This window comes from Lissotriton vulgaris, chromosome 4_1 (assembly GCF_964263255.1).
Source record: "Lissotriton vulgaris chromosome 4_1, aLisVul1.2, whole genome shotgun sequence".
Lineage (NCBI taxonomy): Eukaryota > Metazoa > Chordata > Amphibia > Caudata > Salamandridae > Lissotriton > Lissotriton vulgaris.
The window spans coordinates 929,656,379-929,675,016 of NC_141691.1; the positions used below are offsets into that span (position 1 = coordinate 929,656,379).

General features: G+C 40.2%; 1 protein-coding gene across 1 annotated transcript; it reads right to left on the minus strand.

Moving 5' to 3' along the window:
* Nucleotides 1-17,359: 17,359 nt before the first annotated feature.
* Nucleotides 17,360-18,280, minus strand: LOC147722737 (uncharacterized). Its single transcript, XM_086967368.1, has one exon. The coding sequence runs from the start codon at nucleotides 18,278-18,280 to the stop codon at nucleotides 17,360-17,362; it is 921 nt and encodes a 306-aa protein (XP_086823494.1).
* Between the last annotated feature and the right edge of the window lie 358 nt (nucleotides 18,281-18,638).

Here is an 18,638-nt window from a genome sequence, read left to right on the forward strand (position 1 = left end):
TCAGCAAGATTGTCAGGAGTTTTTAATGTATATGCTTGATATATTGCAAGTTGAGGGTGTAGATGTAGATCACCTGTTTGGGCTTTCTTATCAATGGCAGCATGACTGCGAGAACTGTATGGTATCAAGTACTACTAGTGTAGACTCAGAAAGATTTATATATTTAACTTTGCCAGACAGTAAATCAGTCTCCTTTAATAAGCTAGTAAATGCAGCGGATCACAACATGGAGTGTAGCCAATGTAAATGTGATATGATGTCAACATTATTTATACGTAGATATGGCCAGTATGTCATTTTAATGATCCAACGTTGTAGGCCTGATGGATCAAAATTGTCAACTTTAATAAAAAATGTTGTGGCTTCTCAGCTGTCAATATCAGGGAGGACTTTTGTTACTGTAGCAATTATCTATCACAATGGTCCATCAACAACATCAGGACATTATACAGCTTACTTAAAGTCTGGAAACGGCTGGTCATTCTGTAATGATTCCGTTGTAACGTTCAAAAAAAAATTGCCGTTTGACCTTAAAAATTCTTACCTGGTGTTTTTAAAACCAAAATTTTAAGTAGAGGGAATGTAAGTCTGCAATGCTGTCTAGATTAAAAATCCAACTATATAAACCTAATGCAAGTAAGTCTGCTTCATAGTAAGCAGTATCAGTGTCATAGGAAAAGGAGAACATGAGTGACAAAGAAGAGTAAGTTATTAGTAGTCCAGGATTGTGAAAATAATCTCAAATATTTTATTTTTGAAAGTTGCGAAAATAGAAAATGTCGGGATTTGATTGGAAGAATAACAAGACTTGCGAATCGCGGCAACATGATTTGGCCTAGTGGAAACATGTGATATAATGAGAGAAGTCTTTTTTTCTATGTAACATATTTTACGTATCGATGGAGGTTTTCTTTCAGAAAGTGGCGGGCTGAAAATATTTGTAGCACAACAGAGTGGATGCTGTTCATAGGAGATCGTTCGACGTCATTGAAAGTAAGTTAATTTTAAGGAGTTTTGAAATCAGATTTCGAAGGTTGTATGGGTTTTTTAAACACAGTCATTTTGATTGTGTTTTTTTTTCCCCGCTGTTACATGATGAATACCTTCAAGTCACTGATTTAAGTGAAATTTGATACATTCTGAGAACAGCAAAAATAAACCATTTAACATGTATAATTAATGTTATGCTTTTTGAAATTATGATATATATTTAGAAATGTGAGGTAGATATGGAGAAGCAGAGTCTTCTGTAAGTGTCAATTTTAATGCTTACAGTGCTGTACTTCTAGGTATTGTTTTTAAAAAAAAAAAAAAAATAGGCCTCACCTCAAAGAAAGCTCTTGAAAGCACACATCTTATTTGCATCCTAAAACAATCATTTAAAATGTTTGACACAATTTTATGATGGCTTTACATCTTTTTTGCGCTGTTATTGCATCACTATTGTGAGACATAAGCAATGCAAAAGAAGCATCATGTTTCAAAATAGGCCTCATTTCATCAGCATGAAGATACAGTTTTTTTAAAATAAATATCTTTAGGATTGTGTAGGGGTCGTAGGGAAGTAGAGGTTTCTGTAAATGTCAAAGTTGTTTAAAAACTGTTTCTTCTTGAACCTTTTCCCTTTTTTTTTCTTATTTTTAAATACATGTTTTAATATTTTTGGAAATGTTTGTTCTCTCTTTTACAGATTGAATTTATGAAAAATTTGCTTGAAAAGTTAACATGAATTATAAGGTAAATGTTTTCTACTTTTTTAACCTACATTGCACTGTTGATGATGTCACTGACTATGTTATGATTGATGTAATAAATGGGCATGTTTTACTGCAATGGTAGGTCTTTACATCTATTATCTCGTCTGTATTCTTCAACAAGCATAAATTTGATATGCAACCCAGAGTACGGTTCACCTTAAACAAACTTTTAGAGAGGACACACCTTATCGTCACCCTCACTCAATCATTTAATCTATCACATTTAACATCTATTAGTTCTACTGCTTCATTTCTTTAATCTTTACTTTCCTGTGTTTGCTACTTCTCTCCTTCCTTTCTCTATTACTTAATTTTTCTATTCCTTCCAGTATTTTTCTCAGTCCCTCTCTTCTCATACTTCTTCATTATTATTCACTAATTCTGTCTCTATTAATGTTACTGTTTCTGAATGATCTCCAAAAATTTTAAAAACAAGAACAGTAAGTATAAGGATAGGAAAAGACATTTATTTTACAAGAAAGACAACTATAGGAAGTAAACAGAAAAAACTGTTACTCGCAATCCACTGCTGATGATCTCACTGACCATGTAAAAAATTATGTAATATATGACATGATCAGAAGTGAATTGCGGGTAACAGTATCTTTTCTTTACTCCCTATAGCTGTCTTTTTTTGTAACATAACTGTCTGTTTCCTTTCCTTATACTTACTGTTCCTTTTTTAAAAAAAAATTTTTTTAGTACGCTCAAAGTACGCGTACCGGAGTGCGAACTGGTAGCGAACTAAGAGAAATAGAGCTTGGCAGAGTTCAAAGAATTCTACCAATTTTTTTAATAATGGGGAGGTAGTTCTGAAAAGAACTGTTTTTTTTTGTTTTTGTTGTTTTAAATTTTTTTTATTAGTTTTCTGAACATTTTTTATATTTTTTTGTTTTTTTCTGAACATTTTGTATTTTTTTTTATTTTTGGGGGGGAGGGGGGAAACAAAAATGATTCATCGAAGACGGCTCAACAGGAGCAACAAAAAAAAAAGAATTTACTTTTTGGGGCGTTTTGGGCACACATGATTGGTGATGGCTCTCATTATCAGGGTAATGCTACTTTCGCGGTAGCAAAGTGTCTGGTTGCACCACACACAGACTTGCTTCACTTCTCCCATGTTGATTTGGATGTTCGGGATCACCTCCCTCGCCTCCGGTCCCGATACCTCCTGAACAACAGATCTTCTTGCCATTTCTGGCGGATTTTGTTGTTGGTCGCGAAGTTGTGCATTGCTGTAATTGTTAGGGTGCCATCGACTCATGTGCCTGTGCATTGTATGATTGCCAAAACTGTACTTTTTGTCTGTGCCCCTTGAAAGTCGTTCGTCGCAAATGCGACAAAAGACGTATCTGGCATTTACTTTCTTTTGGCCAGCAGGAAATTTAAAAAATTGCCAGATATAATTTTCTTTCCTATTATATCTTCTGGGCTCCTCTGGCAAAAACTCGTCATTTTCTTGCTGTTCTTCCTCTTCTTGATTTTCCTCCTCTTCTATAATTAGTGAAGCAGGTAGTCTTTTCTTCCCATGAGGAGGTGGAGGAGGTGGTGGGGGCACACTGGCAGAAGCAACCATTGAAGCCATTGCTGATGAATCAAAAAAGGTCTTTCTCTCACCAAGATGAAAGTCAGAGTGAGGAAAGAAGGAGGGGTTTTCATCATTTGGGAGAAGGAAAAATTCTAAACCAATGAAAAGTGTTAATTTTATATCACATGACCAAGTATTACATCATTAGGAAACCAAAAGTGAAATGAACCAATGAAAAGTGTTATTTTCGAGTCACATGACCTGCTGTGTTTACGTTTCGCGCTTTGCTCCGCTTTCCGGTCCACTTCCGGGTCCGCTAACTTGGCGCGTCCAACGACGTATTACGCGATAACGCAAAACGTCATGCAAACGTAACAGTTACGCTAAAGGAACGTTGACCGGTTCGCGTACTAAGCCGCGGCTTTAAATTGAGCTAACGGGAAGCAGACCGGTTCGCGGACTGGGAGCGGAACAAAAAAAAATGTTTTAAAAAAATTGTCTAAAGAACATGAAAAATATATTTCAAAATTTAAAGAACAATACATTGTACAGCTACAGATATTAGCTTTTAAAAAACCATTGAAATTCAATGAAAAAACCATAGGTTATAGACCATATATAGTTAGGGATTAGCATTTAAAAAACCTTATTTTATTTGCACAAAACCATTGAAATTCCATATATAGTTAGAAGCGCTAACTATATATCGCGCACCCGCAATCGACTGCTGATGATGTCACATATTACATCATTCATGACATGGTCAGTGACATCACTGATGACATCACTGATGACATCTCAAATGACATCACTGATGACATCACTGAAAACATCTCATTTGACATGACTGATAACATCACTGATGATATCATTCATGTGATAATACGATGAACCTCTTCAGACTCTAATATAACCTTAGATACAATCAGTGTAAACAGACACTCACAGACTGTCACTCATCCATGGAGTTACTCACACACCTAGTCAGTCATGCAAAGAATCAATCACACCTCCATTTCCTCAACTATACAGTTATACACATCTTACTTATTCAAACATATAATAACACATATTTACTCTCTTATATAATCCCTGATACAAGCTCACAGTGATCGATACAGCCACTCACACATTCACTGGCTCTTATGTTCAGTTATTTATATATCTCAACTCTCACATGTATTGTGTTTTACATATGTACTTACTTTGACATGTACCACTGAGATATCCATTCACTCACCAATATACTCATGCACACAGTCAACCGCCCATACAGCTGTTTCCACATGCACTCTTGAGCCCATACATCTAGTGAATCAACTGCTCACACATCTATGCACAGAGTCATACACCTCCCAGCCACCCACACACACACTCAGTCTCCCATACAAATACTTGGGCAACCAATCAATAACCCATATAGTTACTCATATAGCTACTTATCAACACATGCAACAGTTTACAGAACAACAGACATAATGATGCACAAATTAAGACAGTTTAGTCACTAACCCATGCACTCAGTGAGACACATTTAATCACTCACTCATACAGTCAGTCATGCACCTACTAAATCCTTCATCCAGACACTTATACATCCACTCATTCTTCAATATGTAAGACATATTTTAACTTTACAGAAACATACAGTCACTGGATGTTGTCATCAGTGATGTCATCAGTGATGTCATTTGAGATGTCATCAGTGATGTCATCAGTGATGTCACTGACCATGTCATGAATGATGTAATATGTGACATCATCAGCAGTGGATTGCGGGTGCGCGATATATAGTTAGCGCTTCTAACTATATATGGAATTTCAATGGTTTTGTGCAAATAAAATAAGGTTTTTTAAATGCTAATCCCTAACTATATATGGTCTATAACCTATGGTTTTTTCATTGAATATATATATATATATATATACATACATATATTACCTACTGGCGGTCGCCAGTAGGTAGTTATAGTTAGGATTTTTTTCAATGTTAAATCTCAAAATTCTATTTGGAATTACTTTGGCACCGGTTGACGAATCTGCCTGAACATTTCCTGAAAATGGCCTCGTCGAGCTCCGGTCCTTCCTTGAAAGTTTGGGGGGGATACGTCAAGCGGGGGCCGAGATAAAAGGGGGGTCCCAAAACGCGTTTTCCCCATGTTAATTTCCATAGGGCGGTCGATTTCACTTTTAGCCCGAACGGCTGAATGGATTTCCAGCAAACTTGGCAAAATTGAAGGGACTGGTAGCCCGATGTGCCTTTGCTATGTCTCAAGATGTGTGCTGCAGTGGATTTTGAGTAATTTAGGTTCAAAAAAATATATATATCTATAGGCGCTCTCCGGTGCGCGCACCGGAGTGCGCTCCTGGCGCGACACGCGACTTGTGCGCAGAAAGCTGATTGGCTCTTGGGTGTCTGTAAACATTCTAAACAGTCTGGAGCGGCCGCCATCTTGTGTCTCGGTAAAATCGAGACACAAGGGGTTTGAAAAAAAAAGGGGCAAATGACCATAAGGGGGAAGAGTAGACCCCCTCTGACCCCCTAGGTTTGATGTGGGGGCTAAAATAGGGTCCTGCGGGGCATTACATTTTTTATTTTTTTTTTCGTTTTGCGCGGGGGAAGCGCATGGTACGCGCACCGGGAAGCGAAGCACGGGGAAAATCCAGGACCATATTTATGAAGGCCTTGCGCTGCCAGTTTTGCGCCGCCTGTGCGTCAATTTTTGTGACGCACCAGCGGTGTAAAAACATGCGCATTGTTACGCAATATTTAAAAAGTGACGCATCTATCTAGATGCGTCACTTTTTAAATATAGTGCAACGAGGCTCATTTTTTTACACTGCTGGTGCGATGCGTCACTTTTCTGTGCGCACTCCTTATGACATTCCAGATGTGTCATATTTAATGTATGACGAATCATGTTGCAAGGAGTTACAGATACATCAGTATTTCTGACATATCTGTAAACATAAAAGTGACGCGAGGCAGGCGCAAGATTTTGACGCAACAGCATCCTAAAAGTGACGCAGAGAAATCTCATAGATTTCAGTACGTCGTTATTACCAAGCTTTTTGCGGGGGAATGCCCCTTCTGCATACATTATACCTGACGCAGATATAATGTGGCGCAGAGTTTTAAAAAGTGACCCATGTACCTAGATGCGTCACTTTTTAAAAATAGCGTCAGGTATAATGCATGCAGAGGGGGTGTTCCCCCGCAAAAAGCTTTGTAATAGCGACGCAGTGAAATCTTTGAGATTTCACTGCGTCACTTTTAGGATGCTGTTGCGTCAAAATCTTGCGCCTGCTTCACAGCAGACCTTTCACATGGTGCTTTTTCCATGTGAAAGGACACATTACTGGAGTTGCGTCACTTTTGTGACGCACTCCAGCAATGCGTTACTTGGAATGTCATAAGGAGTGTGCACAGACAAGTGACGCATCGCACCAGTGGTGTAAAAAAATGCGCCTCGTTGCGCTATATTTAAAAAGTGACGTATCTAGGTAGATGGGTCACTTTTTAAAATCAAGCGCCACATTATATCTGCGTGAGGTATAATGCATGCAGAGGGGGTGTTCCCCCGCAAAAAGCTTTGTAATAGCGACGCAGTGAAATCTTTGAGATTTCACTGCGTCACTTTTAGGATGCTGTTGCGTCCTTTAAATATAGTGCAACGAGGCACATTTTTTTACACTGTTGGTGCGATGCGTCACTTTTCTGTGCGCACTCCTTATGACATTCCAGATGTGTCATATTTAATGTATGACGAATCATGTTGCAAGGAGTTACAGATACGTCAGTATTTCTGACATATCTGTAAACATGAAAGTGACGCGAGGCAGGCGCAAGATTTTGACGCAACAACATCCTAAAAGTGACGCAGAGAAATCTCATAGATTTCAGTACGTCGTTATTACCAAGCTTTTTGCGAGGGATTGCCCCCTCTGCATACATTATACCTGATGCAGATATAATGTGGCGCAGAGTTTAAAAAAGTGACCCATGTACCTAGATGCGTCACTTTTTAAAAATAGCGTCAGGTATAATGCATGCAGAGGGGGTGTTCCCCCGAAAAAGCTTGGTAATAACGACGCAGTGAAATCTTTGAGATTTCACTGCGTCACTTTTAGGATGCTGTTGCGTCAAAATCTTGCACCTGCTTCACAGCAGACCTTTCACATGGTGCTTTTACCATGTGAAAGGACACATTACTGGAGTTGCGTCACTTTTGTGACGCACTCCAGCAATGCGTTACTTTTGTGTTTACAGATACGTCAGAAATACTGACATATCTGTAACTCCTTGCGAATTGATTAGTCCTATATTAAATATGACATATCTGGAATGTCATAAGGAGTGCGTCCAGAAAAGTGACGCATCGCTGTTTTCACGTAGCGATGCGTCACTTTTCAGAAATGAGGCCTCCAGTTTATACACTGTGTCACCTCTACGACCGTTTCTTGCGTCAATATGTCCCTTTTGCATACATTACACCTGAGGTAGGAATAATGTGGCACAGGGGTTTACAAAGTGATGTATTTACCAAGAAACGCCACTTTGTAAATATGAATAAATGAGGTGCATTTTTTATTGGAATGTTGTGTCACAAAAAGTGATGCTTTGGTGGCGTTAAAGTGACGCATGGCTTCATAAATGAAGCCTTCTACCTTCAACTCCAGTAATGCATCTTTTCTTATCCTTCAACACTCCTGTTCTTTTTCAACATTTTCATTGAATATCAACATTCCCCATATTCACTTTTCTTCTCATAACTTTCTTTTCTAACACTCACCTTCTTTCATTCCTCCTACTTCACTTCCTTTCACCTCTCATACCTTTCTGTTCTTTCTTACTCATTCTCCTTTCAATTATCAATGCACTATATTTCACTTACTCTTCATTTTTTTAAGAATATAGCTCTTTGATGAGAATTGGAGGTAGTTCTGAAAAGAACTTTTTGTTTTCTTCTTTTAACTGAACAGGAACAAAAACAGGGAATGGAAACTGCTCAACAGGAGCAAAAAGAAAACAAAAAAATTAGGTGTGGGAAGGGCAGCGATGGTTCTCCAATGCTCGAACCATGAGCTGGACACTTTGCTCCCCATAGGTGAGGAGTTGATTGCAGTATCTGCATCTGAGGACACCATGGTTAAAAGCAGGTTGTATGTTTGGCACCTGCTCCTGCGATTGCCCTCTCCCAGAAGAAGTTGCTCCTCCGGTTGATGCAGAGGCCCCATCTCTGGGAACCTCTTGTGCCAGAGCCCTGACACTTTCCCGGGCAAAATTCTGGGGGTGCCTCCTCTCCACATGTCGGATCATCGTAAAGTTCCCAAAAGAGTACTTTTTTTTGGGGTCACCCCGTGACAGGACCTGTTTGCAGATCCTGCACTCCACTTTTGGTGCATTCACCTTCTTCTGGTCAGCTGGAATCTTAAAAAATTTCCATATGATATGTTCCTTCACCTTTGGGGTAGGAGGCTCTTCATTGATGAACTCAGGTTCATCCTAACTGCTTGATTCTCTGGCAGCCATGGTAATTCACAAAAGATCCAGGTGCAAAAAACAGGTCTTTCAGTCACAAAAGTGAAAGAAGAAGTGAAGGAAATGGGTGGGGATTTCATTCATTGTAAAAAAAACTGTTAGCAACCAATGAAAAGTGTTATTTTAGGGTCAGATGACCCGACGCGTTTACGCTGCGCGCTCCGGAGCACTTCCGGGTGCGTTTACGCAGCGCGATCGTAGGCGCTTCCGGGGCGCAAACGTGGCGCGATCGGAGGCGCTTCTGGGTGCTTTTACGCGGCGCGAACGTAGGCGCTTCCGAGGGCACTTACGTTGCGCGCCGAAGTGACGTCATCAAACTTTTACAGAAATGCATAATCATTTTCCTTATAAAAAAAAACTGATTTTATTTGTATGGTAGGAAATGTTTTGCATTATTATTAACTTTTCATTCATATTTCTTTTCACGAACGACAGTAGCGCTCTGGGTGCGCTTTCAGGAGAGCTCACCGGAAAGCTTACCGGAGAGCTTAGCTGAAAGCTTCCCTGAGCGCGCACCCAGAGCGCAAAAAAAAAAAATTATATAAAAAAATGAATACTTACAAAAAAACAGCAAATTGTAAAAAAAAAAAAATGGTTAGAAACTCGATATAGAAAGGAATTAGCATTTAAAAAACCTATGAAATTCACTGAAAAAACCATAGGTTTCACACCAGTTATAGTTAGGAATTAGCATTTAAAAAACCTATTAAATTCACTGAAAAAACCATAGGTTTCACACCAGTTATAGTTAGCTGGAAATTTTACTGATATAAAACCATTGAAATTCCCACGTTATAGTTAGTCGGACTCACTATAACTTGCGCGTGCAATGCACTGCTGATGACATCACATATTACATCACTCATGACATGGTCAGTGACATCACTCATGACATCACTGATGACACCATCCAGTGAATGTGTGTCTTTCTGAAAAATAAATATGTTTTATATATGTATATGTAAAGGTCGATGGGAGAATAAATGTTTAAATAAGTGTCTAAATGGATGGTTTTAAAAAAAAAATATTGAATAACTGGCTTATTAAGTGTATCTTAGTGAATACATATATTAGTGAGTAATGTTTAAATATTTAAATATATGTATCAGTGTTTCACTTTGTGTATAAGTGGCTGCATGGGTTGGTGAGTAGCTACATATGTGTGTATATGGGTTATTAGATGTTTTTTTTAGTATCAGTATAAGTGTCTGTATGATTTGGTGGGAGTGTTACTTAGCACATAGATGCATAAATGACTGACTCACTGTTTGTATGTGTTTTGAAGACAGCATATGTGCCGGACTGTATGGGTGAATGAGTGTGTATATGTATGTGTTAGTAAGTGAATGACTGTCTTACTAGTGTCTTTATCAGTAACTACATATGTTTTAATCTAGTATATGTGAGTATTGATGTATATAAGTGAGTATATATGAGAGTGAGAGATTGAAAGAATTCTTGTTTTAATAAGTATGTGTTTCTATAAGTGATTTTTTAAGAGAGTAAGTATGTGTAAGTTTCTTTAGAAGTAAGGTGGTAGTGTGTGTATAGCTGTATATGCAAAAAAATGGATGTTCAATCGTTTATTTGCATGTGTGAGTATGTGTGTGAGCAACTTTTGGAAGACTGTCGGTGTGTTAACGGATGTATAGGTGTCTCACTACATATGATGAGTGAGTATATGTATGACTGACTATATAGAACTGTTGATGAATGAGTGGATGTGTATATAAATGGTGGAATTACTGAATTGGTTGTTGTAACTGGTATAGGTATCTCCACTTTTTTGAAAATGTTAGTTTCTATTTTTGAATATGTGTTTCAAGGGTTACTTTACAGTGAAAGGAGGTCAGTCACTCTGTCACAAGGACGGTGTCATCAGTGATGTCATGAGTGATGTCACTGACCATGTCATGAGTGATGTAATATGTGATGTCATCAGCAGTGCATTGCACGCGCAAGTTATAGTGAGTCCGACTAACTATAACGTGGGAATTTCAATGGTTTTATATCAGTAAAATTTCCAGCTAACTATAACTGGTGTGAAACCTATGGTTTTTTCAGTGAATATATATATATATATATATATATATATATATATATATATATATATATATATATATATATATATATATATATATATATATATTCACAGAAAAAACCATAGGTTATAGGGTTATAGACCATATATAGTTAGGAATTTGCATTTACAAAACCTTGAAAATTCACTGAAAAAACCATAGGTTATAGACCATATATAGTTAGGGATTAGCATTTAAAAAACCTTATTTTACTCGCACAAAACCATTGAAATTCCATATATAGTTAGATGCACTAACTATATATCGCGGACCCGCAATCCACTGCTAATGATGTCACATATTACATCATTCATGACATGGTCAGTGACATCACTGATGACATCACTGATGACATCTCAAATGACATCACTGATGACATCACTGATGACAACACCCAGTGACTGTATGTTTCTGTAAAGTTAAAATATGTCTTACATATTGAAGAATGAGTGGATGTATAAGTGTCTGGATGAAGGATTTAGTAGGTGCATGACTGACTGTATGAGAGAATGATTAAATGTGTCTCACTGAGTGCATGGGTTAGTGATTAAAGTGTCTTAATTTGCCAATCATTATTTATGTTCTTCTGTAAACTGCTGCATGTTTAAATCAGTAGCTATATCAGTAACTATATGGGTTATTGAATGGTTGCCCAAGTATTTGTATGGGAGACTGAGTATGTGTGTGGGTGGCTGGGAGGTCTATAACTCTGTGCATAGATGTGTGAGCAGTTGATTCCCTAGGTTTATGGGTTCAAAAGTGCATGTAGAAACAGCTGTATGGACAGTTGACTGTGTGCATGAGTATATTGGTGAGTGAATGGATATCTCAGTTCTACATGCCAAAGTAAGTACATATGTAAAACACACTCCATGTGAGAGTTGACATATATAAATAACTGAACATAAGAGCCAGTGAATGTGAGAGTGGCTGTATGAATCATTGTGAACTTGTATCAAGGATTGTATAAGAGAGTAAATATGTGTTAGTATATGTTTGAATAAGTAAGGTGTGTATAACTGTATAGTTGAGGAAATGGAGGTGTGATTGATTCTTTGCATGACTGACTAGGTGTGTGGGTAACTCCATGGATGTGTGACAGTCTGTGAGTGCCTGTTTACACTGAGTGTATCCAAGGTTATATTAGAGTCTGAAGATGTATTATCACATACATGATATCATCAGTGATGTAATCAGTAATGTCAAATGAGATGTCAGTGATGTCATCAGTGATGTCATTTGAGATGTCATCAGTGATGTCATTTGAGATGTCATCAGTGATGTCATCAGTGATGTCACTGACCATGTCATGAATGATGTAATATGTGACATCATTAGCAGTGGATTGCGGGTCCGCGATATATAGTTAGTGCATCTAACTATATATGGAATTTCAATGGTTTTGTGCGAGTAAAATAAGGTTTTTTAAATGCTAATCCCTAACTATATATGGTCTATAACCTATGGTTTTTTCAGTGAATTTTCAAGGTTTTGTAAATGCAAATTCCTAACTATATATGGTCTATAACCTATGGTTTTTTCTGTGAATTTCATTGGTTTTTTAAAAGCTAATATCTATAGCTGTAAAATATATTCTTTATTAAGTGACGTATCACGTAGCCCGTGAGACGCCTCATGATACATCGCATAACCGTGACGTATCGTCTCTGCAGCGCAAACCAAACCCAAAACGTAAGCGCGCCAGAACACGCTTAAAGATATATATATATTTTTTTAACCTTAATTAGACAAAATCCACACGTGCACATATCACAAACGTTCAAAAAACACAATATGTCGGACTCCCGTTACGCTGCCGGTTAGCTGCCCGGTTAACGTACCAGGAAGCACCTTTACCGCGAAAAATCGCAATTTTTTTTTTCACCCCCCAGGGAACTTTAATAGCCTCCTCATCAATCCTAGGGGTTCAGGAGGGGTTTGCCTTACCCCTTTCATTCATTTACACCTTTTTTTTTTCCACCTCTTGTCTCTCGATCCTACAGAGAGACAAGATGGCGGCCGCTCCAGACTGTTTACAATGATAACAGCCAATCAGCTTCTCCTCAGACTCCCGTTACACTGCCGGTTAGCTGTCCGGTTAGCTGCCCGGTTCGCGTACCAAGACGCGTCTCTACGGCGAAAAAATCGGAATTTTTTTTTTTTTTTTTGGGCCCAGCGTGGCTCTATAATATCCCCTCATCAATCCTAGGGAGTCAGAAGGGGTCTACCTTGCCCCTTTCCTTCATTTCCCCCTTTGTTTTGGCCTCCTCTTGTCTCTCGATCCTACCGAGAGATAAGATGGTGGCCGCTCCGGACTGTTTACAATGTTGACAGCCAATCAGCTACTCGTCAGACTCCCGTTACACTGCCGGTTAGCTTCCCGGTTAGCTGCCCGGTTCGCGTACCAAGACGCGTCTCTACGGCGAAAAAATCGGAATTTTTTTTTTTTTTTTTTTTGGGCCCAGCGTGGCTCTATAATATCCCCTCATCAATCCTAGGGGGTCAGAAGGGGTCTACCTTGCCCCCTTTCCTTCATTTCCCCCTTTGTTTTGGCCTCCTCTTGTCTCTCGATCCTACCGAGAGACAAGATGGCGGCCGCACCGGACTGTTTAGAATGTTGACAGACACCGGAGAGCCAATCAGCTTCGCTTCGCAAAGTTCCGATAAGCGAAAAGTACGCGAACCGGATCGCTGCCCGGAGCGCTGTTACAGATATATATCTTGATTTAAACGTTAATTTCTCAAAATCCACTGAAGCACATATATTGAGACCTAGCAAAGGCACATCGGGCTAACAGTCCCTACAATTTTGCCAAGTTTCGTGGAAATCCATTCAGCCGTTCGGGCTAAAAGTGAGTCCAACCGCCCTATGGAAATTAACATGGGAAAAACGCGTTTTGGGACCCCCCTTTTTTCTCGGCCCCCCCTTGACGAACCCCCCCCAAATTTCCAGGAGCTGCTCAGAAACAAAATGTGCCATTTTCCTGAAAATTTCAGCCGATTCCGTCCACAAACGCCAAAGTTATTAGACATAGAATTTTCAGAAATCCCATAGGGAAAAAATCCTAACTATATATACCTACTGGCGACCGCCAGTAGGTAATATATATATATATATATATATATATATATATATATATATATATATATATATATATATATATATATATGCCACGAATTCCGCCAAGTCCCCAAATCACACTCCAGGGAAAAAACTAAACCGGACCCTTACGGATATATTGCAAGTGTTAATTTATTTCATCAAGTAGTGCATAGAAAACGCCGCCATGACGCGTTTCGGGACCTCCGTCCCTTGATCACAAGACATGGTCGATCATACACCCATCCCTCTTAAAGTGCTAGTACACAGTCAGCTGACCCCACAGCCTGTGGAAATAAAAAACATATTTCAGCCTCGTTCAGTAGCGCTTGATTCATAAATTACTTTTTGTTCCATTTCAATAAAGTGCTTAGTGATCCAGAACACATTTTCAGTTTAACCATGCATTTAAAAAAATATATAGAAAACCAAACATTTTAAAAAGAGAGTGTCACTCTTCTTTGGTCGTTCAGCTCTTACTCCCAATGTTTCCTCATGATTATTTCCTCATAAATAAATTGATTAAAATTATTGAACCAATTTAGAAAAATAGATTATTTCTACATAATATATTAAAATCGTGTAAAAAAAAGAATATATATATATACACTTTATACATTCTGTGCAAATTCGCTATCTCTTGTGCAAATTGTGCAAAAGGAAAAACATCATTATTTAAATGGGAGTACATGGCTTGGATCACTTTTTTCAAAATTGTGCCCCAGTGGGCTTTTGCTGCTACATCTAACCACTGCATCCACACTGCTGCAATATGGGTTCAATTGCTGGGGCACGATAAGAGAATATCATAATCATGATTATGATATTTGAAACCCTATAACCTGGTGATTTAAAATAATTTATAATCCCTTCACCATGAGTTTAAATTAAAAACACGGGAGGCAGACTATTTACATGTTCGACTCAAATACCTAATTACCCCAATAGACATCTGCAGTTACTGTTCAAGTATGGGCCAAACGGTCTGAATAATTAGATCCCTAATAAAGAGTGTAAGTCTTCCGTTTGATTCAAACCGTTGGGAGCCTTGGAATTAAGCTCTAGAATATAGCGTGTTTCCAAGACTCTCAATTTTTGCCTCTCTGTCACCACCTCTGCGGAGAGGTGGAATCATATCAATGGCATAGTACTGCAAACATCCTATGTCCCCACCATGGCACGCATTCACATGTCTGGCGACCGGGTATGCCTCATCCTTATTGGTCACTGCCCTGAGGTGCTGTAGAATGCGCTTATGGACCTGCAGCTTAGTGCTGCCCACGTAACGCAGGCCACAGGCACATTCCAACACGTAGACCACGAAGTCTGACTTGCAGGTGATTTTATTTTTGATAGTTCTCACCTCGCTGTTGAACGCAGTCATGTTGTCATCGGCTACTTCCGGGCTACTCTTAACTATCATGTCGCTCATGGACCTAGCTTTGCTATAGGTTATGGCTGGTCTACTGGCTAGGGTCCCTCCAATGACCGGATCTCCCTTAACCACTTGCCAATTTTTGCGAATGATGTTGAATATTTCTTTGTGCTGTCTGCTATATGCTGTTATCATTCTTAGTTGGCCAGACTCCTTCTCTACGGATGGTGTAGGTACCGCATCTGTTGTTAGACTGTGCCCTGAAGTTAAATTGGCACGTCTCATGGCACCCTCCACCACCGTTCGTGAGTAGCCCCTCTCAATGAATCTCTTCTTGCTGGCTTGCTGAGCTCTCTCACAGCTATCATTCGTGCTGCAAATCCTTTTGATCCTCAGCATCTCCCCGTAGGGGATGCTGCGAATCAAATGCGCTGGATGGTGGCTTGTGGCGTGCAACATCGTATTGCCTGCCGTCACCTTTCGATGTAGGTCAGTCACTATCCTGCCACTGACAACGCTCACCTCCACATCTAAAAAGGTAATCTTAGCGCTGCTAATCTGGCCAGTGAAATGTAGGTTCAAATCATTTACATTGATGTTGGTTATGAACCTATTCGCTTCTGCCTCTGTCCCCCTCCAAATGATGAAGAGGTCATCAATGAACCTATACCAGGCTATGATGTTGTTAGCCATGGTATCCTCATAGGTTCTTGCCAGGACCTGCTCCTCCCAATGCCCCATATGCAGACAGGCATAACTTGGGGAGAAGCAGGCCCCCATTGCAACCCCCCTCAATTGCTGGAAAATCTGCTTTTGGAATAAGAAGAAGTTGCTTTTGAGGCAGATCTCTGTCATCTCTATGACCATGTTATTATGCTGTAGCATGCAAGCAGGTCTACGCTTCAAGTAATGTTCTACCGCCCTTAGGCCATCATCGTGGTGTATACTGTTGTATAAGGAAGTTACATCTAGCGTTAACAATAAGTAATCTTCCTGCCATTTAATGGTTTTGATTTTATCCAAAAAATCACCAGTATCCCTGATGTACGAGGGAAGACCCTTCACGTGCTCTTGCAAGAAGTGATCAATGTATTTGGAGGCATTCTCAAATGGACCATGTCTGGCAGAGATAATGGGCCTACCAGGGGGCTTGTTCAAATTCTTGTGGACCTTGGGGATCATATAAAACACAGGGATTACAGGATAATTCATTTTCAGGAACTTTTGTTCATCCCCACTTAGTAGTCCCATTCCCTTCCAAGCATATAATCTGGTGTGGAAAGCATCCCACGCTTGTCTAGCTGTCTGCCAATCGCTCCTACAATAACAATTCCTGTCATTCAGTTGTAGTAGGGCCTCTTCCATATACATTGTTTTTGGCCACAGGACAATGTTGCCCCCCTTATCTGACTGCTTGACAATCACAGTGTTTTCCCCCTGTAGTTTTTTCATTAGGCTCCCATAGGCATTATTACACTTTTTGTTACATTTAGTGTCTTTAATCCTAGAGGCCTGATGCAATTCCTTTAAATCAGATATGACCAGATTATTAAATGCTTCAATGTTATCAAAAACTGCTATTGGGTTAAATGTTGATTTGGGTTTAAAGTTCGTGGCCCCTGGGGCATCTGTTCTTACATGCTCTTCTCTTTCAACATCAACTGAAGTTCCCCCTTCCCTGTTTAAATCAACCAAGTCCACATAGAGCTCGACCTCTCCTGCCAGGCATGGACCTGAATCCGGATCAGTTCTATAGTTTTCCTTGCGGTGGCATGCGCGTTTTTAACCTGTTCTGCAAGAATAACTTTCTCAATTTTAATTTGCGTATATATTTAAAAAAGTCCATTCTTGTTTGCGCATAATCAAATGTACATGGGGGCAATAAGTCAAGCCCAATGATAAGGTTCTAATCTCATTATTAGTCAAATGAACATTTGAAAGATTAATCACGGAGAGTTGGTCGCTTACTTGTTCGTTCAGTTGCGATTCCATCGCTTGCGACCCCGGCCCTTCGCTGGTGGTTTCGCTGCGCCGGTTTGCTGCCCGACTCCTCCTTCGCCACTTGCGTTTGCGGTTGCGTTTCCACCTGTTCTCGAGCCAGCGGTGTGTGATCTTAGGGTCTGCCTGCGGTCGTTGCGTAGGCACTCCACTTCCTCCCCCAACGACCGCTTGGTAAAACCCACCGCCTCATCAGTGTTGCGTTGGTCATTCTCCGACTCACTTCCTGGGATGGAGCTTAAGTTGGAATCCGAGGTAGAAGGGCTAATACCCCTGCTGCTACTTGGCCCCATGCCCGTTGCACGCGGTCCGGTCGTTCCCTTTTGTTGATCATACTTCTTAGAAAAGGTAAAAATCCGGCCGTTTTGGTAATCTAGCTTATCCCTTTGAAACTTAAAGGTTTTCCTTCTCTTGATTACCTCCTCTTCTTTAGTGAGCCGTTGTGTCATTAACTCACGCAATCGTTTTTCCTGCTCCGCATCATTCAGTTTCTTAATTTGCTCATTGAGGTCACTTATTGCTACTACCAATTTTGCTCCATCGCTCTCGGCGTATTTAATCAAGATTCTCAACAATCTACTTGAAGAATCCAAGTTACACCTCGCCCATTCATTTAACATCTCCGGATCCGGGTTTTCAAAGCTGGGTGCTAGCATGATCCTCAAGCCACGGGGAACGCGCTCAACTTCTAAATAGCGGGACAGAGATTTCATCTCCCACCATTTCGCCTGTTCCGTACGCATGGCTTTCTCCAGTTTTTTGAAAAGCTCTTTCATCACATTGCTCCCCAAGTTTGATGTCGTCGCCTGCTCCATGGGGTTGCTGTTGGTAATGGGGGCATCGTCGAACATTTCCATAGCCGCCTCCTCCCGGCTTCTGACCACATCAGCGGCGGCCATGGTCTATGCACGTTTAAATGTTAATTGTTACGGATGATTTGTTGCACTCAGCTATGTGCGACCAGGTTTTCAAATAACCCCGCGCACTGTGCTGCTTCCTCCTTCAGTCCCGAGTTACTTTCCCCACGTCTCCTCACCGAGCAATCAGCTGTTTACCGTAGCGCCGGTTCTACCACAGCCGTGGGAACAGCCTCGCCTTCCAGTGCAGCCGCTGCTCTAGGAGATTCTCGTTCGTCGGGGGCTGCTGCAATTGCTCTTACCAGAGCCGCTGAACGTTGCAGGAAACCCGCAACACTGCTTCCTTCCGCTCTCGCCCTGTTTGCTGAAGGGGTCCGGTATACACCCAGAAGCTGTCGGT

Excerpts from the sequence above, each read along its gene's own strand:
- LOC147722737 (XM_086967368.1), bottom strand. The coding sequence starts at position 18,280 with ATGGCCGCCGCTGATGTGGTCAGAAGCCGGGAGGAGGCGGCTATGGAA.